A 21,195-nucleotide genomic window follows, 5' to 3' on the forward strand; every position below is an offset into this window, starting at 1 on the left:
ATGCTCCTTTATTTTTGCTAAATTATCCGGGCTGGATTCTACTGCAGAGTGAAGTCAGAGTAGACCTTATACCTGTTTCTGCGATGTAACCGCTTTTGTCCCACCTTTTAGTTAAGCCCATTTGTCCTGGTGTACTGGTGCAGGAGATGCTGTGTGGGACTAACCCTTTTCTTCCCCCTCCTAGGAGTTTTTATCATGGGGGCCCAAACCGCACATTACTTCCATTACTTGTGAGCTTGGCAACAGTGAAATAGGAGAAGGCCAGCAAAAAGAGGGAAGCAACGTTTTAGTGGAGTAGACAGAGCTAATTGTTCTGATTATAAATTCTGTATTGTACTTGGGCAAATATAATAGCCATTTATTACTCGCTTTGCTTTTAAATCTTCCACAGCCTTTGTAGTTTATACTTTTGCCTGGCTCGGCTCATCTTGAAAAATAATAGTGACGATTCACCATAAAGCACCATAAAGCACCAACTACACCTTTGACAGTGACAGTACTGTTATAATTCATTTAGTATCCTGAATCCAAGAAATTAAAGTACTGTAGAAAGCTGCCCAACTGATAGCACTGTGATTTTTGCAGACAAGTTCTGGTAGGTACGGGAGCATCAATGACCCCAGCGGTCTACTCCCACCACTGTGATGGAGGTGCATTCATACGTCGCATTCATATGGACCCACCTGCATGAGGACAGGGAAATATAGGGGCAGACAGAAAGCAAGCAAGGCATTAACATGTTATCCTGGTATTTGCCAGAACTCATTCGCCAATGTCTAGAAGCACTGAGAAGTTACACAGCATTAAATCTGTTACGTTCATGCCCCAGGCATCGGGTGCGGTCCCTAAGAGGAGAGGTGGGGGTGCTCGCTCTCTTTATATCACCCTCTCTTCATTAGTTCCAGAAAGATATTTTAAAAATATCTGTTCAAAGAACAGGAAAACCATTTCCCTGCCCATTTCGGATTCTAAGTGATGTTTCTACATTACTAAGTCAATTCAAGATCGGCCATAGAAAGTGCTATTAGTGTAATGCCTGATAATAGTTTAGAGCAGCAGAAGGTGCCTTAATGCAAATATCATGTTGCAGGAAGCAGGGTGCTTTACAATAGCTGCTGTGTTGCTGCTGAGATGTAGACCGTTATTTTCTTGATTAGCAAATGTAGTGTCTGCATTTTTCTTTGAATCGGTAAAGGAAACCAGAAATGTAGCCACCAAGCTTTGGGAATTGTATTTTCTTATATATTGCTGATATGATAAAATATATTAAATATATTAAAAATTAGGCAATAGGCTTTAATTGAACTCTCTATGAGTTTATTTTACAGATCGTAAATCTAAACCCATTGGGTTGAAGGCATATAGAATGTTATTGGTAAAGTTAGCCCCTTTGAAAGCGAAAGGTGCTTTCAGATTTACACTAAATTTAATGGCAATTTTATTTCCTTTCAAGATGTTAAGCTTGTTCCTAATAGGTGTTGTTTGAAAGAAAAGTTGCAGTAGTGGCCCAAAACTTGACTGTGTAATTTTCATCAAAGTAGTTTCCAGATGTGTATGTACATATATATATATATATATGAGTATGTGTATATTTTTAGAAGCCAAATTATCCTAGTGTCAACATGTGCAAAAATCCCAATTTATGGCAAGACCTATATGGTGGCAGACTGAACAATGTCTTCTTGTTCTCTCCTTCATTCCCCACTCAAAAAGTCCCCTATTTTTCTGAATAGAAAGGAACATTATCACAGTAATGGACCATTTTTCTTCCTATCCAGACATTCTTTATTCTCTATGATGTTTTAGGACTTGTGTTGTTTGCCTTCAACTTTTGAGACTGTATATGCTCACTCTTTCCCTATACCTACTGCGTTAAAAGTGTTTTTTATTCCCACTACCTCAATTTCATTACTTTCCAATATACTGCAGTATCTGGCTTTGATAACTCTCTCTTCCAAAATCGGCAATGACTTCTTCTTGGCTACTTGACAACAGTGAAAATTTTCAAAGTAACTTAATCTTCTAAATTAAATCTGCTTGATTTATTTATTTTTAAGGCCTTTTGTCTGTCTTCATCCTTCTTGATTTGTCTCCTGCTTTGTCAGTGTGTGAACCATTAGCACCTGAGTTCCTCCAAGATTTAAGAGTTTTCTTATTCTTATGTTACCTCAATGGTCTTCCAGTAGTTCCTGTGACACTTCCTTTGTCATTGTATTATACAATTTCTTCTTGTCTGTTGAGAGTTTAGCATATTCAGAGTGATAGATAAATAACAATATTTGGGGCAGCGAGCATTAATTTTAAAAAAAGGTAATATATAATAGAAGAAAAGATACTGACTTTGGTCAGTAGAAGAAAAGATACAGGGCTTTGAATACGACTACATGCAATGAGATAAGATTACTAGTAACATCCAAATTTACATGGCTGGAAAATAGTTTTAAGGACAATTAAATCCATTTTAATTTTGATTATGTCTGCATACAGGTTCAACTGTCTTTAATGAATGCACTCTAAATGTCCCACAAGTTAGTTAATCATAACATTCTGTAAACATCCATAAGAAAGCATGCCTTCTGTGTAAATGCAAATAAGAAGGTATAGGAAGTCATTCTCACTTTAGGACAAGCAAGAACAGCTATACTGAGTTAGCGTAAAGCTCATAAAACCATACTGAACCAAAGTAGTGTAATAGCGGTAGCAGGTACTCAAGAAAGGAGTATAAGCAGCAGAGCACATACAGTGATTCTTCCTCTTGCGTAACTTCCCAACGTTCACTTCTTGTTGGATTTTGAAGACTTGCTAAGTTGAAGGTTTCGGATATTGTATGTTATTGTATATGATGCATCTATTCGTGATGAATTTGTCAAATACCTTTTTAGACACTTATACTTCTGGTGTCCTCAGTATCCTTTGGGAATACTGTTCAAGTCTAAATAATGTGTTACATTTAGGAAAAAACACTTTTTGTTGTTTGTTAATAATTTCCTTGGTTTCCTGAGTTCTTATGTTGCGTGAAATATCTAATAAATAATGAGAGTACATCTTCTCCATGATTTTGTAGACTGAAATAGATGAGAACCTATATGGACTGCTTTGTTTCTCTTTTTTTTTTTTTTTAAGAAAAAATCAAGCATTGTTGACATTTTTTGTATATAATGCATTTTGTCTTTTTTCATGTTATCATATACCTTCGTGAAGTTTGTTGTTAAAATATGTAAATCAAAGAGAATATGTAGTTTAACCATCATGTTATAGATCCTATATTTACAAATATGTATGTCTTCCAACTTTCCACTTTATTTTTATAGCACTAATAATAATTGATCCTACATTCATGTGATCGTCAGTATATAATTTAACTTTTAGACTGTTGAAATGCTCTGAACTTTATTAAGTTCATTATGCTCTGAATTTAATAAGAAGTTGGGATATAGGAATTTCTGGTATGTTTACATGCATTAGTTAGCAATGTTTGGTGACGTGATTTGGTTGCCAATACATGGGTGTGTAGTACCTTTTGAGATAGCCTTTGGTGTCCCACCTGGCTTATTTATAGCTGCCGTTCTGGGTGCTATAGTCCTCTGTCATACTTACCTGCCCCGTGCCGATGCTCTGGCTACCAAAGGGCATCTCCATTGGCACTAGATAACTACGTGTGAACAACTGAACTAAGGCCTTGATTTTGGGGGGGGGAGAGTGGGGGGATGCACAAGGGATTTCTGTCATCAGTAGTATTAAAGACATGAGTAATATAAATAAATATTACTTGAAAAGATCAAGATTGTCAGGAGTCTTCAGCAATAAATGCAGCTGTTGTTGCTTAATGGCATTTCACAACATCTGGTTACAGGTTAGCATCGGTAATGAGTGTGGGGGAAGGATGGACGCAAAGTGCAGAGTTTTGGGCGGACTTGTCCTTACTTAATCCATATTATAATGTCATGCTATATTATAGGAAGTAATCTGGTGGGTGTATTTGCCCAAATAAGATTTCTGAGTCCACTGAAACCTGGAAATTCCAGCAGAATGCTGATTGTTGTTGGAGCCAGGGTTATATTATGATTTAATGGCTTTTCTGGGCTTCATTTGATGACCTGGCCTAGAAAAACATTTTGAAGTAATAAAGCGTCTGTTTGGCTCCAAACTAATGAGAGAAGCATTGCTCTTTGCATTAACTGTTCTTTAGGAAGAGCCGTGGAGAGCTACTAATAAACCTTATTAAAAAGCTTAAGCAAGATTGAAGGAAATAGAAAACAGAGAAACTATTCCATTCCATGTGAAGTGAGTACATAAAAAAAAAAGGAAAAAAAAAAAGCAAGCCCACGGGGTTTTTGCCTCCCCTCCATGTGACTTGCAGCTTGCTGCACTTCAGTTACATTGCCTCTGAGATATGTTAAAGTGCAGCTCAGTTTAATGAAGAAGTGGATAGGACAAATCAAGGCTAGAGACTATTTACGGCAGAGACTGGGTAAGTAAATGCAGCTAAATGTAGATAAGTGTTTACTAATATTGTGCAAATGTTACAATATCTAGCCTGTAGCATTTAAAACAATACTCAGCTATCATGTTTTGGTGGTCCTTTCTTTGTTTTACTTAAGTAATTTGCAAGTGTGGGTGGTACATACTATGCAATAGATTTATGCATAAGACTGATAAAGGATTTAATTTTCTTTTTCAGACTTCCTACAACAAAACAAATAACTTTCTTTTAATTTCATGTACTTATTTTGTTTTAAATTCTTTGCTATGTAAGTAACTGCTTCGTCTATTTTAGTGCAGTGCTCAAAATAATATCAGTGGGAGTTAGCTGATAGTTTGTGGTGCCTTCCTGTTATTTTCATTATTTTTCTACTGGTGAGGGAGCGGGGAAAACAGCTTATACTCTGAACCTCCTAGATACAGCATATGCAGGTTTCTAGAATCCAACTCCAGACCACTGAAAAATCCCCAGCATCAACTCGTTCCAGGAATCCATTCAATCATCCTAGCAGGATGTGATTTCAGCTGTTTGTTTTTCTTCTCTGTGTCTTTTTATAAAGATCTGTATGTGTTCTTATACTGAGTTTTATATAGAAAGTTCTGTTTTAAATTTATGTATGTTTAAATTTGTATAAATTTAATACCAATATACATGATGAAAGCTTTTGTTGTTGTTTAATGCTTCCAGGCTTTTGATTTTGATGTGTTTTTGTCTCTAGCAATTGGAGTGGACCTTGCAGTTGCTATAATGCTGTTATGAAATAGGATTGCAATCTTAGTCAATTAGTAATTTCCAGAACGGTTGTTTTAGCAGTTTCAGTGCCTGCCATTTGAGTATTTCAATCTCAGTGCATAGACAAAGAGCTGAGAAGGAGGAATGATCAATATAGATTGTAAGGACCTATACCGAAGCCTGATTCGAATCTTGGGAACTGAAAAAGGAAAAGCAAACTCCTTCGTTGTTGGTAGTGTATTAAAGAAAATATTTTTAAGCATTTAATATCTTGTGATCTAGGGCATGTCTTCCTTTTGCATCATCTTGCAGGAAAGAGTACTGGAACTATTATAGCCTATCATGATTTTTACTATATCTGGATTAATCAGAATGCGTTATCTTTTTCAGATAATCACTCCATTTAGGAGGCTAATATTGTGTGCTGAGAACAGAAAAGAAATGGAGGACTGGATAAGCTCTCTGAAGTCCGTTCAGTCCAGAGAACACTATGAGGTAAGTTGACATCCCTCTTGGTGCAACCTGTTCTACCTCAACAGATCAAGCTACAGGACACAGAACGGGAGTATTCACCCTCCTTAGTGTGAAAAGCGTGTCTAATGTCAGAGCGAAGCTTCTTGTTAAGACCTTTACTAGCGAAATGAGAGCTTATTATCACACTTTTGTTTAGAAGTTTGGAGGGAGAGCAGGCTAAATACCCTTTGGAAAATACTTTTGGTGAACATTGCATTGTCATCCCCTGTAATATGGAACCATAGGTAATTTCAGTCACCGTAGCTGTGTTCTGTACTTGCAAATTTGTCTTAACTTCTCCTTTACTAGACCGCACAGTTTAATGTGGAACATTTCTCAGGGATGCATAACTGGTACGCCTGCTCCCATGCCCGACCTACCTTCTGTAACGTGTGTAGAGAGAGCCTCTCTGGAGTCACTTCTCACGGCCTGTCTTGTGAAGGTAAAATAAACGCGTTCTTCCCCCTGTTTATAATGCTGCGTATGTAGACAGATGGCTGAAAGTTTCAGACGAGTAATGATTCTGAAAATAACGAGTCAGAAAAAAGCCTGAAGGGAGATATCTATTCATTAGAGCGACTTTCTTCTGGGCAGAGGGACTGCTAATGATCTGGCTCACCTTCTTCGTGCTCCAGGTGCCTTTTTCTAACTCATCTCAATAAAGCGGTTCCTTCTGCTGCAGCGACCAGTTTGGAATGTGCTGTGTGGACGGTTTGCAAGAAAAGATAGGATTTATTTGATTTGCCCGTCAAAAATGTGAAACGAAATAGTCTTACTAGTTTGCAGAATCGGCATTCCTCAGGAAAAAAATCATAATGGTAGTTTCTGCCCAAAATCTATAAAAATTCTTAACACTTTGTTCAGTGCTACGACCTCTTCCCCTCCAATTCTTGTTTGCTCTGTTGCTGCTGCCTGATCCTGCAGTACAAGCAGGACAGATGAGGACAGATTTATTGCTTTAAAAATTCTCTCATGTAGTGAGGGAGTAGAGATGTAGACGCTTTTGCATTTTGATGGTTCAATAGATGAAATCCAGCACAAACTAAAAGGAGGTGTGGCTAAGACTTCAGCATTAAGCTTATCTGGAGAAATGTATTTCGCAATCAATTATTTATAATAAATCTGAAACAGCTTATTTATTTTCTGCTGCAAGTTCTGTGAAAAAGTGGTAACAAGTCTGCTTGTGTTAGAATCCAGCAGAAAATAAAGCATCCGTGTGACCTTATGATATATATGAAATGCAGAGATATTTAATTACCAAAATAGCTAACTGTCCAGAAAAGAGTTACAGTTACACCATTCAAAACTTGATTTTTTGGATGCATGTTACCCAACTGCAAATGCATTTCTGTTATTGATGCTGCTATAATACTTGAGGTCTGAGCATAATAATGTGTATTAAGGAAATCTTACAAAGGAAACATTAACCCACTGTCCTAAATTGTCCATGGTTTTAATGTAGCTAATGGTGCAGTTGCCAAGGAACGAGACGAACCCATTTCGTAGAAATTAGGAGTAGCATAGTTACTTCCAGCTTCTCTGGTGTATGTTTTCCACTGTATATAAGTTGTTTGGACAGTTTTAAGGCAATTATGGTATTTTCAATGTCTGATATTGGCAGATGGAAGTATCGTGTGCTTAACTAAAATGCAGTTGTATTGCCTCTGTGTACAAATACCGTTATATTTGCTCAGGCAGAGGAAAGGAAAGACTTCTTTCCTTTCATAAAGAATTTATCCTTTCATAAGTTAATATTATGGCTATTTTAAAACACTGTTTAACAAGAATTATTCTTGTAAGATTATCAATGTTAATGGTGGTGGTTCATAGTTTTCTGTTTTTTCAGTGTCTTATTTTGCTTCTACATATGGTTTTAATTTCCAAGGTGTTGGCATTAACTTTACATTAAGGAAGTTTCCTTAATTTCCAGATTTGGACTTTGTCACCTTTCTGCATAACTTATTACAAACTAATGCTACGTTTATCCACATTTCTGATGCCAGTTGATCTTTCAGCAGTTTTTACGAATCGCTCATGAAGGTAGTTTGGATTTGTTTTCACTGGTCCACAGTTTCATAAATGTGTATGACCTGGATTGGTTTAGATATAGATACTATGAAATTATTTTATCTATTAATAAGTTTACCTCCTCCGACTTCTTAGATACTAGTTTACATCTATTTTCTTTATTTTTTTCCCAAGTTTTTTTAAAACTAAAAGGAGAACTTTAATTATGCATCTAATCTAAATCATTTGACAGTTGACTGTCTTACTGGAATACTCATACTTTGTCCCCGATTCTGTATAAAAACACGTGTTAACCATCCTTAATTTTTTCATCTAAGAAGTGTATTTTGGTTTGATACTACTTCTTTCTCTGAAATTCTTATGTGACTGAGTTCATATTTACTTGCTTCTGTCATGTGCACTGCTAATGCATTTCACCACCTATTTTTTTTTACTTACCCTGTGTTAGCAATATACACTGTTTGAGGAGATGATGTAGGAAGTATGGAGTCTTAAGATTCCCCAGACATGTTCTGTGCTACTTTTTCTCATTACATCTTTAAAACGTTTAAATATTCATGCCTGGTATCTGAAACCTCCAGCACTGCTTTACGCTGGGAATCCATTTATATCTATACTAAATTCAATTATTTGTGTGGTCATTGATCCCAGGCTACTCTATTATGTCTTGTATTGAGAAGCATGAGATGTTCTTCTCAAGAGATATTGGAGCTCTTCCTCCTCTCAGTGGTTTGGGTTACTGGCACACCAAGTTATCTTGAAAGTAGCTTAGAGTCTTTGTACTCTTTGTGGTCTGATTCTTGACTGTTAACAGTAGGTAAAAATAAAAATAAATCCCATTGCTGATATTTTGCAACTTACAATACTTCAGAAGGTCAGTCCTGTAATATTTAATTCTCTTAGAGCTGCTGGTCTCCAGCAGCGCTACACGACTGTTTTTTTCAGCCTGACCACACAACAAGCCTCATTTCTTTTGGAGATAAGATAGGTGCCTTCTTTTTTCAGGACACCTTCCCTCCCAGTAGCCTTCGGCAAAGGTTGACCAAATTAATTGCAGGTCACCCTGAAGATACTCCTGTAAGTTTTGTGGAAGCCAGTGTAGGAAAAGAGGGTATGTTAATACCTTTGCTAGGGAAAAGACTGTAGTGTGAACTTGTGTCTTTTTAGAAGTCAAAGAATCGATATGTATATCAAACTGAAGATGTAAATTCATATCAAACCAGGCTTCATTCTTTCTACTGCTCAAAAAACAATTGACTTTTAAAAAATTTAATCATGCACTCCTTTGAGATGCATGTCTTCTCAAAAGATAATCCACTTTTCAAATACTGTCTGTGTGTTGCGTTGCTCTAGCTAGCTCTAAAGGACTGATCTCCACAACATTCATCCACAAAACCCCTGTTCTTCTTACCCACTGCACAGGGTATTGTACATGCACTATTTGGGTAGTCATTGTCTCCAGGATTTTTGCCGCATTTTCTGCACAGGCTGAAGAGTGAATAGTGAATGAAACGGTCAGGAAGAGAAGGGATGTTCATTGTTAAAGAATTAAGGAGTAATAGAAAACTGTGTTCTGTGACTTTGTATCAATCACACTGTGCCCCTCTGTAATCCTGGGGAAATCACTTAAATAAGATTTTTGATCAAATCAGTAGTTGTGTGTTGTTTATAAACTGGGACCTGTATCACAGAAATGCTGAGTTTTCTATAACTGCAAAAATCAGTTGAAGCTGTTCTGAAGTCACTGATACTTTGAAGATATACAGTATTGGAAAAAAAGGTCTTAATTGTAGTAGTACTGAGCGTAATAATAATAATAATAATAATAATAATAATTTTAAAAGGCCAGGAAGAAATGAATATCTAAAAAGCAGTATTTCATTAGCTTTTAGTAAATAAGGCAAATACCGGTTGAAAATTATTATGAACCAGAGTATGGCACAGCTGCATACTTATCACGAACCGTCCATTGCATGCAGTGAATGAGGGTCCTAGTCTCAAAAATGTATGATCGTATAACTGAAGACTTTACACCTACATGCAGAAGCTGTATTGCAAAGCTATATTGCAAAGTTAAGTTGCACGAGTAACTTAACTTTGTAGTACTTGACTTTGTAATATGACTATTCTTTTAACACTGTTTGTAATATTAAATTAACTTAGAGAGTTATTTATTGGGGTGAAAATAGTAAAACTAGTGAGAAACTGCTGAATTTTATCCTTTGTAACATAGACATAAACTTCAAATGGGAGTGAAGTTAGGTTGCTGTTTTCACGTGAGTCACACTGTTTTCACTGTGGCTTGTCCATCTGTCATGTGATAGTATTCTTGGAAACAAAACAGCAGGTTTCTTGAAATACCTGAAGACAAATCCTTCTATCTTGACAACTTAAACTATAGATTCCAGCTCAGGGATCTTCAGATCAGTTTCAAAACTTTGGCTTTGGCCTTTGAAGTTGGAAAAGAACAGTCTGAGCCAGTTCTTCTTTGAAGAACACAGAAGAGAAAACTCATCATAAAATAGGTGGTAGAGTGGTAAGTTTGGGGGTAAAAAAATTGAGTGTCCTGCCAATGTAGTTGAATTAATTGGTGGGTGGTTAGAATGAAAGGCCTTTGAAACAGAAGTGTTCTACAACAAAGATGTATATTTTCAGAGCAAGAGATCCTATGATAACACTCAGTAATGTTGACTTTTCTTCATTATAGATAATAATAGCTCTAGATTTAATCACTGTGTCTGACAGCAGATGTTGGTACCAGTGTGACAACTGTTTGCTCATTCAGTGGTTCTCTTGGTTGGCTTTCTGAGAGATCTGCTTCGTATTCCAGCTAGAAACATTTACACGGGAAATTAAAATTTAAAATAATGTTCTACGAAAATTCTAGATTTGGTTTGGCTAAATTTTTCCTTTTCTTGTTTTTTAACTTCCATTGGCGAAGTAATGGCCATTGATGTCTAGCAGTATGTCTGCACGTTTCCAAAAGATTTCAGAGATCAGACTGATTCATGAATGGGATGCAGTGTCATCTGAGACAAAAGAAATTAGGGGGTAGTGGTAACTATATCTATAAACTATAACTAAATCTCAACTCTAAGGTTGAGATTTGATTTAAAAGTTTCCTTGCTGTACCCGTCTCTTCTGTACTGCTATGTATTTTGCTCGAAAGTTACATCTGTGTCTTAAGGTCATTTTTTTTTATAATGTTTAATGCTCAGAGTAACATGAATTGTTGTTTGATGATATTGGGGTTGCAGGGGGTTGACCTACAGAAAGTCTGATCTGAGATTTGGTAAGTTATATACTGTACCCACAAAGCAAACATTAGCTGTCACTTGCCATCCATGGTGTGGCTTGCTGCAGCTCCTCAGATCCTGGGTTTGAATTTGTCCTTGCCTTGTTGAGAGAGCAGAGGTTAAACCTGAGATCTAGTTGAATTGTAGCTCAATAGGATTTGAAAATTCCCTTACTTTGTAATGCCTTCGTAATTTGGAATTTCCTATTGCCCCTCATCCCTGATTTGTTGTACTTTGATCTGTGTGGCAAAGACAAATGCATATCATTTATGAGTAGGAAGCTGAATTCAGTGGCATATCTTCTCCAAAACATTCAAGTGGCAAAACTGCTCAGGGCCCATCACTTGAAAATGCAGCCTTTATTTCTGTGCTTCTGTCAGAGCTGATTTCCTTAGATGCTTGGAACCAGCTTAGGTTGGCAAACACACAATATGATGCTGATCTGTTCTGAAAATGCGAGCCTACCCTGTTAGTTGAGGAATATGGGATATTTGCACCCTTTGAGTCTATGAATGCTGCTTTTCGAAATGACCAGGGGAGTTACTGTAAAAGCAACAAAATTCCTTTTTCTGTTTCCTTCTCTTTCTTTGAGCTAAGCACATACTTTCACACGTCTCCCAGAACAATGAGGCTTGCTCTCAAACTCAGATGTTGCCTACATAGTCTCAATTCACTTTTTAAATTGATCTGGCAATGGATCAGTAGAATTAAAATGAGAAATGTATGATTCACAAGACCTTTTGTACCATGGCTTAATGTTTTTTAATGGTGGACAAGCGATGGGCCAAAGCTTTTGATAGTTTCCTGTCAAATATTTGTTTGAAAAGAGACTACTACTTCTGGTCTGCTGGCTAGTTCTCATAAACCTTTAATGGTCTTTGCCAAAATAATTTATATAATGCACTCTAAATTGTATGATCTCATACACTTCCAGTAACAGAAATACCCACAGTTGGGTGCGTCAGTCTGTTTGGTCTAATATGATATCATTAACTAGTCATAGTAATTGAGTTGAACAAAATATAAATAGTTATTTAGATTGTCAAAATGTCTGCCTGTATTACACACTGGTGCTGAGTATTCCAATTAGTAAGATTTTTAATGAACGATCCAGTAAGAAGTCAGGCTCTTCCTCACTTAATGTAACCTCTTGGAAAATATTGTAACCACCAGTATCCTGAATAAATATATCACCACCTAACCCTTCACTACCTCAGCTTCTGGGAAAACAGGCATAGTATGGTGCCCAAAAGGGATCCTTTAAGCAAAAAAACAGAGCTCCTGAAGGAAAATACTTCTGTGAAACACTCTCCCATCACCTCGTGCAAATTTAAACCAGGTATCTGAGTTGTGTCACTGGAGGAATAGAAAAGGCAAAAACACAGTTAAAGATATATTTGTACTTTAGTACCTTGCATTGTACCTGAAAAAATGGGAACCGATGTGGATTTCAGGGCACATGGGCTGAAATGGGCTACAGCTAAGCAGTTAAACTCAGTTTAGAGAGTTAAAGCTGGAGTGATTATGAACTGAATTTTCTTTTAGTTGGGTTGTGTCATGTGTGCAACACTAAGTGACGTGTACTTGGCTGTTTTATGGAATATCTGTAATTTTTTTAAAGATATGTATCACTGAAATACAGCAAATAACATAGTATACATGTTTATGTGTGCCTTCCAGTGTGTAAGTTTAAAGCACATAAAAGATGTGCTGTCCGAGCAACAAATAACTGCAAATGGACTACATTAGCCTCAATTGGAAAAGACATCATTGAAGATGAAGATGGTGTAAGTACTATTCATATTTACAGTATTTTCCAAAGCTGTTTCTTCTTTATGGGGGGAAAAAAAAAGGCTAAGCATAGAAATATTGCCATGTGACCCATTGAAGTTAATGGTAGGTGGCTATATTCCTGAACACTTTTCAAAGATTAACGTGGTATTTAGAACAAAAGTTATATTCTTATCTCACAAGACAAGTTTAGTATCTGTGGGCACTAGATTGCAGCCGTGTTACAAGATTTTAAAGGCCGCATGCAGAGAAACTCTGAAGCTGGAGAATTGCTCCCAGAAGTTCCTACTGCTCTTAAGCAAAGGTGGTATTTTATACTGTTACCGTGCTGTGGCAATCTATTTTGTGTCCTCCTTACCAATAGCTGTTCCCCAGGAGGCCTGTTTGGAATTCACTGATGTGTGTGGGGCTTTTTACTGATGAAAGCAGGAATTTTAAAATTAGCAGGAGAAATGACAAAAGCTTTTCAGAGGTTTGTTGTGATAGATGGGTTATATTTAGAAACACAACTGTGTATGTGCCACTGGCGTGAAACTTCTTCTTAGAAGGTTAGTACTAAGTTGCATACCTATGAGTGTCCTGAGTTGCCCGTGGTATTAACGGGACAAAGAGTGCACTGAGTAAAGCTTTGCACTGCATTTAGGGACTGCTTTATGGAGCTGTGACTTACCAGCCATGGTGAGGGGGTACGTAAATCCACAGAGGTTTTCTGCTGTCCTGCCTATTCTTCTGAATTTTAGTTATTTCAATTGGTTTGTGTCATGTAGTTAACATTAAGTGAATGTGTACTTATTTGTATTACGGAGTCTCTAGATTTAACTGCCCTGTTGTTTTGTGGTTAGTACCACGAATAGTTGAATGAGATGTGTCTCCCTTCTTCAGCTGTCACGTTTTCTGCCTAGCATGTGAAACACCACCATAGTCCACATTCATAGCTGTTGCCTTGCAAGCATCAGTGTCGCTTATCCTGGTCAGCCATACGTGCTTCTTTGATGAAAGGGTAGAGCTGTGGGAAATAGTTTAAATCCACCTACATTTGAGAGACAAAACCCTCTAATTTCTGTTTCTGAGTATTTAACTTTTGTGACTACTTCTTCACAGATAGCTATGCCTCACCAGTGGTTAGAGGGTAATCTGCCCGTCAGTGCCAAATGCGCAGTCTGTGACAAGACTTGTGGCAGTGTTTTACGCCTGCAAGATTGGAAGTGCCTTTGGTGTAAAGCTATGGTAGGTGCAATGAACCACGTCCAAGCGTCTAGGATTTTGCCAGCTTTATTGCTCGCCATTATTTTTATTTTGTCATTTCATAACCGTGCTTTTGGATTAAGTAGGAGCAGGCAGCTTTTGCAAACTCAGGTCTCTCTAACATTCATAATTTCTCATGACTGTCCTACTTGCTTCAGTTAATTTTTAATACGCCCACAGATGCAGCTTTTCTTTAATAGGTGTTATCATCCCATGCGTTTTCTCTGCCTTCTCCTAACTGATAACTGAAGGTTCAAATGCCTGTTCCGTATGCCTCATAATCATATGCTATTGTCTTTTTATTGTAGATATTGCTGTAATAATATTTTAGTAATATTAGTAATATTAATATTTATTAATATTTACTAATATTAATGTAGTAACATTTTTATTACTGCAAAATCTTGACGTTCTCTTCTTCAAGACACTCTGTAGGTTGCTGATTGAACATGCTATTGCTGTTTCCCCAAAATATAGTTTTCTCTTCATTTTTTTAACTTGTCTAAAAAGATGGGTTTCATATGCTAGGGTATAGAAATGGAAAGTCAGCAGGTTTTTTTATTGTTGAAGCTTTCGGCATATAGATGTCTGAGGCTCTGTGTGTAGGCAGTGGGAAATGATTGCCATCTCCAGAGGTGATATGAAATTTAGGTGAAGTGCAGCACCCTCTGCATGTGCCTGTTTTTCCCATAACTATGGAAGAGACCTCTACAACGCATCGTTTATGGGACCCACCTTTGGCAGGTTGGTCTGGCTTGGTAGGTGTGCTAGCTTTAGTGCAGATAACATCTTCCAGAACAGCCAGGTGGACCAGGCATGTACAGAGCTATTGCTTTGCATGTGCACAGTGTGCCTGCTGCCCCCAGCACAGATGCTGGCTGCTGGAAACTTGGTCCTCCCTTGCTCGTGGATGGAGGTAAGCGATTCCCTTGAAAGGACAATTCATATCTGCTATAGGGGTAGCTGAAGGTGAAGTACTCCAAACTTATGTTTTGTGCAATGAGTAACAAGCCTTTGTGGTTGAACACTCACACATTTTTTTTTCCAGTCTCACTCCTCTTCCCTCTACACCTAAATGTTATATGTTAGCCCATTTTTGTTACATAGATACTGTATCAGTTATACTTTCACCCCAAAATTCCACTGTAGGGAAATAATTTTTTGTTTCTTTTGTAGGTTCACACTGCCTGTAAAGATCTGTATCCTCGTAAATGTCCACTTGGCCAATGTAAGGTATCGATCATACCTCCAACAGCACTAAACAGTATAGACTCTGATGGTACGTAGTATTGTAGTGTGTTCAGTGGTAGCTCTGGACTTGCAGTGCCTAGTGAGATCTGTATAACTAAACAAGGCTAAAATCCTTCTGCTGAGCAGGTGAATGCAGTCTTCAAATTTAGAGAAAAGTATAATTTTCCGTGTAGCTTTTTAAAGGATTATTTAACCGACATGATTTAAAAAACGTTTTTGAAAGTTCCCCAGTAGAAATTTTCTCCCGTTTTATTTATGAGCCTTGGAAACTTTTCAAGTGAATGACCAGAGTCCTCAGACGAAGTGGGCTGATGCCTGCCTGGCATGCATCACTCATTCTGTGAGTTCTCAAATTTTGGATAACTTGGCTTTATGCAGAGGTAAGCTAGCTGAATGTCTCAGATCCAACAACTACTTTACCAGGCTAAAGAGAGGAATTGCTTCCATAGCTTCTCTAAATTTCTTTTAAATATAAGCAGTGTAAGAATCCTGCAACGCACAGATAAAAATCCAGCAAACGTTCAAAACTCAGAGGTGCTCTTTGGTGGCTCAGAATAAGAGACGCGTGAGCAGTGGGAGACTGCACTTAAAGGCAGGGAGTGGATTTAATAAGGAGTATCATGAAATCTAACTGCTTTAATTTTATAGTTTGTGTTGATGGCAAATGTAGACCAACAACTTTAACACAATTTAATGAATTTTATTGTATGAAGTCAGTAAAAGTGATTGTTTATGTTGTATATATTCACTCTATTTACTTGCTATGTGGTGTCTTAGACCAGAGCGTCATGCTGCTGTTTATTATTCATGCTAGAAAGATTGTTCCATATGTGAAATTATTTTTATTGGCATTTAAATAAATTAATCAAACCTTATTTTAAATTATACATTATGATAATGTGGAATTCAATTAGCATCCTTTAATGCCAATTTTTTATTTGTAGCTTTAGTAATTTTTTTAGTAATTGAAAACAACATAGTCATTTTAATATTGCCTGAAACAAATGTCAAAGCCTATACCTGTGATGTCTGATTTTGAAGTGTTGCTGAGAAACCACTACTTCCATGGACTGGTCATGTTAGTGACAACAGTGTCAATTAGTACTACTTACTAAGGGCCTTATAGAAAGCCTGCTGTAATTAGTTAAGACCTGCATTTACTTTAATAAGCTTTGGATCACAGCTGAAGGTCTGCTGTTCAGTGATTCTATTATAATTAATAGTATAACTTCAGTCTGAGAAAAAAGTTCTCATGCAAAGTCTCACCTGGGAGCAACTGAGTACAGTAACTTTTAAAATCTGTGAGTACTCTTAGAAAGCTCATACAGACGTGGATGATCCAGTTGAACCCAGTAAGGTTAATGAAAAATCAGATTAAAAACCAAACACTTGTAACTGAAATATATATTTAATTATGTGATAATCTGTGAAGATGAGATTTGAGAAGTATTCTAAAAGGTTAATAAACTTTTTCACTGTGGAAAAACAATAAAGCTATTGTCTTCAGGATTTTACTAAATCTAGGCACTGAGAATACTGGAAAGAAAAAATGAACTGCTAAATCTTGAGCAATTATGTTTTCTTTGCAGGGCTAATACTCAGTTTAGCGTTTACATTATGCATGATAAAATGTACGCCTTTTGTCCTTCATCCCTTTCTTCCTCTTTCCCATGATTTCTTTTTGTGTTGTTCATATTAGAAAGCCTTATTTATTTCATTCTTTCTAACTATGTTCACAGGTTTCTGGAAAGCCACATGCCCGCCATCCTGTGCCAGTCCTCTTTTAGTTTTTGTTAACTCAAAGAGTGGAGACAATCAGGGAGTAAAGTTTCTTCGTCGATTCAAACAGTCGTTAAATCCAGCTCAGGTGTTCGATTTAATGAATGGAGGACCTCACTTAGGGTAATGACCTTGGAAATCTTGAGCAATCCTTTCCGCAAGGGAATTTAGTGTGAAGTATAGTGTTGTGTTGTCCCCTCATTGTGATAATTCTATCACCAATATCTACCTGTGACTTCCTAATTAAAATCTAAGAGATAACAGAATTTCAGGGTGAATTCTGGTGGGTGAAGGGATTGTAGGATAATATTTTCTTTTTAGAAAAACTCATTTGAAAATTCCAACCAAAACCTATCAGCCCAAGTGTTTTGTGGCTTTTTGGCTAGCTTTGACTTCTGTTAACTGGTAAGGTTCAAAACCATTACGAATGTTTAGATGCTTTCCTGAATCAGGGCCTTTATGCACAGTTGCCCAGGTGCTTTTCTTCCATTTCATATGTGTAATTCAGATATTCCTGTGACTTTGTTGTGAATAGCTATGGAATAAAACTATTGTCTAAATGTACTCTGTATCTTTTTGAATTCTGAACACAAATGTCAGCGGGGGAGTCTGCAGTGGGTGATGGATGAGTACACTAAAACTTTTGTCATCTGAAAAGTACATTCAAAATATGGTTTAGGCAACATATGCAAATGGTCAAGAAAATGAGCATCTCACAAAATTTGGAGCAAGAACACAATTAAAACCATCAGGCATTCTGCAAAATCTAAGGGTTGATTATTGGAGAGATAGGGATGAAATTTGCATAGTGGTGGCCACAAACCCAAGCATCTTTGCACATTTATAAAGATTAAATTCATGCATATTTTTCTGTTGCCTAACTTAATTCCACACAGATGTAGCATTCTGGTTAAATGGCTTATTAATATCAGTTACAGCAACTAGAAACACTAATTTTTGTACTCTTAAAGATGCAGAATTACGCTTACATGATAAAAATATAGACAAATGCACAAAAATTCAGTTCAAACAGTGGGCAAATAATACAAATATAAGGGAATACAGATGTGGATTTTTATAGTTAGTACTATGTTATGGACATGTTACATTAATTCTTTAAGCTGTAATATTCTTTTCATTATAACCCTGATTTAAATCCGAATTCAATCAAAGTCCCTTTTGGCTAACATTTCGTACATGTAATTATAATGACGGATAAAAGTAAAGAAGGTTCATCTCAACTGGAGAGACAAGTTTTGAGAGAGGACAGTCTGAAAAAATATGTCTGTCTGTTTGCAAGTTCTCTTGTTTCATCTAGTTGTACCTAGCAGCAGCATGGTTCAGGAGGCTCACTTTGGTAGGTCAGGTTGGTTGCTTTTAAATATTTTTCCCAGTTTCCAAGGAGAGATCCTTAGCAGTTATTCTATCAGGTCGTGCTGATGTCTTCTTTTTTCTAGTTGATCTAAAAAGCAGAGTTGTATTCTTTGAGATAGTGAATTTCTAGGGGTTTTTCTCTCTTTTCTCAGGGTAGGAGAAATTGTTCTGGTATCGACATTTTTTTCCTTAAATATCTGCATCTTTTGTTCTGAATAGGTATCTGCCTATCATATACAAGTGACATTATTTATCATATATAAATGACATTATTTTCTTTAGAAAAAATATAAATGCTTCAAAAATCTGTGATCTTAATGTGTTGCTTTTTAGAAATATTTCTGAGATTATACATATTCTGGAAAATAACATGCATTAAAAATAAACATTTATTTTTATTATTTTAAGAGCTTCTACTTTCTAATTTTTTTTTTTTTTTTTTTTTTTAGTTTAAATCCCTGTTGTTTTTACCTCTTGGCTGTTTCTTCACATCTCACTCCCCTTTCCTCTGTGTCTCACCTTTCTGCTTGTTCTGTCTCTCTTGTCCTCCTTTCCTGTAGTGCCCAAGTGTTGCATCCTGTAAGTCTTAAAAGTCAGAGAACAGGAGGAAGAGCTGTAGGACGCGAAAGCAGGATACGGCTTTAAGGATTTAATATGAAATACTAGTATTATTTGTCTTACATTGTTGTGATCACCTTACGTGTAATAATTGCCTCCAACTGTCCTTGCATTTGGTTAGTCACACGTTGGCAAAAGCCTATCCGTATTGTGGAGCACATCCTGTCGTTGTGTCTTAACCTTCTCTCGTGAAAAATTCCCCATGGTGCCTTGTTCTTCTGGCTGAAGTAGGAAGCATAGAGCAGTTGCAATTTCATAGCTTAGAAAGACTTTTTTTTATTAGTCATAAAATTAATAAAATAATATTAATAAAATCCTGAAAACAATATCAAGGGAAATTTTTTTAAAGTAAAGCTCGGCATGTTATTTATCAGAAATGTCAGTATAAGTGGAATATACAGCAATAGATGGAATTCAGATAGGTTTATTAAGTAATTGGTTGTATCCACATACCCCAGAACAAGGAAAGAACCACCATAAAGGTGCCATGCAGCATATTTTCATGTAACAGTTGCTGATGAATATAACTGCTCTCTTGCTAATGGACATAATTGGCCCTAACAGGCTGCATTTTCTCTGCAGTTTGCGGTTATTTCAGAAGTTTGACAACTTTAGGATTCTTGTGTGTGGCGGCGATGGAAGCGTGGGTTGGGTCTTGTCAGAAATTGATAAGCTCAGCTTGCACAAACAGGCAAGTGTGTATACTTACTTTCCTTGACTATACTTACTAGACTTAATTTTGTACCCTTACTTTTCCTTGACTTGGTTCTTTGTCATGTATGTGGATATGGGCCAAACTCAATAGTTACTCATAAACGAAAATTTTCACTGGCGTAAACAGGACAGGTTGTATCTGGATTACACAATTTGATTTACAAGCTTTAGGCATCAGCTGTATAATTAACATGTGTTGCTTGAAATAACAAGCATGTGTAATAGTTCGTACTTTTTCTTTCTAGTTTTCAATAGTAGATTTGCTCCTGTGTTGTGTTTCAGTGTCAGTTAGGAGTGTTACCCCTTGGTACTGGAAATGACCTTGCTCGTGTCCTTGGTTGGGGAGGATCCTGTGATGATGATACACAACTTCCTCAGATTTTGGAGAAACTAGAACGAGCCAGCACGAAAATGTTAGACAGGTAAACCTAAATGTGCATATACATGATTTACAATGAGATTCAAATTGTATTTGTTTGGGTTTCTGATGGCCTAAATCCATCCTAGAGACTTAATGTTCAGTGGTTTTGGTTTTTAGAGTGCAGATCATAATCATGAGGGAAGCTGAAATAGTAATGGGGACAGCTCTTCAACATCCTTTTTAAACTGAAGAGTCAGAGGGGGGAGCAGTTGATGAATCTAGGAAGCGTGTTGTCCAAAGGTGAACAAAGGAGACAGTTTATTGCATAACTGGTGAAGCTGCATAACTGCCTCTTACAAGAATTTGTAAGCATTAAGAAATTGTATAGATTCAAAACCATTTAGGGCAGTTTTACAGACTCCATGCACACTATTAAATACTGTTAAAGGTAGCATCTTTCTTTAGGAAACACCTGAGCTTTCTGTCCTTGGATGTGGGCAGAACTCTCATCATGTGCTTTCATGGAAAAGATGCTGGGCTAAGTGGATCTTTGGCTTGATCCACTACTAATATTTTTGTTGGAGGCATTTTCTTAGTCAAAAACAAGAGATCTTCCCACTCCTTGTTTTGTGTCGTTTCCATCCATAAAGCAAAGGAGCAATCCCAATTTACAAAAAGTCAGAGAAGGTGGTGGTCATGTCATTCCAATGAAGGTGTAACACACTGTTTTTGAGAGGAGTATTTCTTACTCTGTTCCTTTCTCTCATGGGTGTTTCTGTTCTTGCTGTAGTTACAAACACCTGAATGTGATCAAAGAGGATTTTATTTTAGGGGTTTTTTTATGAGATAGAGAAACAAGTCCTTTTTTACGTTAAGCTTTTCTGCATACTACTTGATCATTTTACAGCAAAGTACATAGAGAAATGCTTGTTACTGATCCTTAGAAATAATTGTTGGCCTGGGCATTCTGAAAGATTTGTAGATTAAATCATGTTTGTCTTTTCTGTACT

At 36.8% G+C, this 21,195-nt stretch overlaps 1 protein-coding gene across 3 annotated transcripts in view; it reads left to right on the forward strand.

Moving 5' to 3' along the window:
- Positions 1–21,195, forward strand: part of DGKH (diacylglycerol kinase eta) — a 171,789-nt gene that overhangs the window by 101,568 nt on the left and 49,026 nt on the right. For 2 of the 3 annotated variants that reach the window (XM_076363380.1, XM_076363390.1), the window contains exons 5-12: positions 5,606–5,710; positions 6,038–6,170; positions 12,733–12,839; positions 13,945–14,070; positions 15,265–15,367; positions 17,079–17,241; positions 19,693–19,801; positions 20,107–20,246. In XM_076363380.1, the coding sequence (XP_076219495.1) occupies positions 5,606–5,710; positions 6,038–6,170; positions 12,733–12,839; positions 13,945–14,070; positions 15,265–15,367; positions 17,079–17,241; positions 19,693–19,801; positions 20,107–20,246 (986 nt within the window). Of the gene's footprint in view, positions 1–4,418; positions 4,472–5,605; positions 5,711–6,037; positions 6,171–12,732; positions 12,840–13,944; positions 14,071–15,264; positions 15,368–17,078; positions 17,242–19,692; positions 19,802–20,106; positions 20,247–21,195 lie in introns of those variants that run through there. The other variant, XM_076363399.1, reaches the window with a different exon arrangement.

Source organism: Aptenodytes patagonicus, chromosome 1 (genome assembly GCF_965638725.1).
Source record: "Aptenodytes patagonicus chromosome 1, bAptPat1.pri.cur, whole genome shotgun sequence".
NCBI lineage: Eukaryota > Metazoa > Chordata > Aves > Sphenisciformes > Spheniscidae > Aptenodytes > Aptenodytes patagonicus.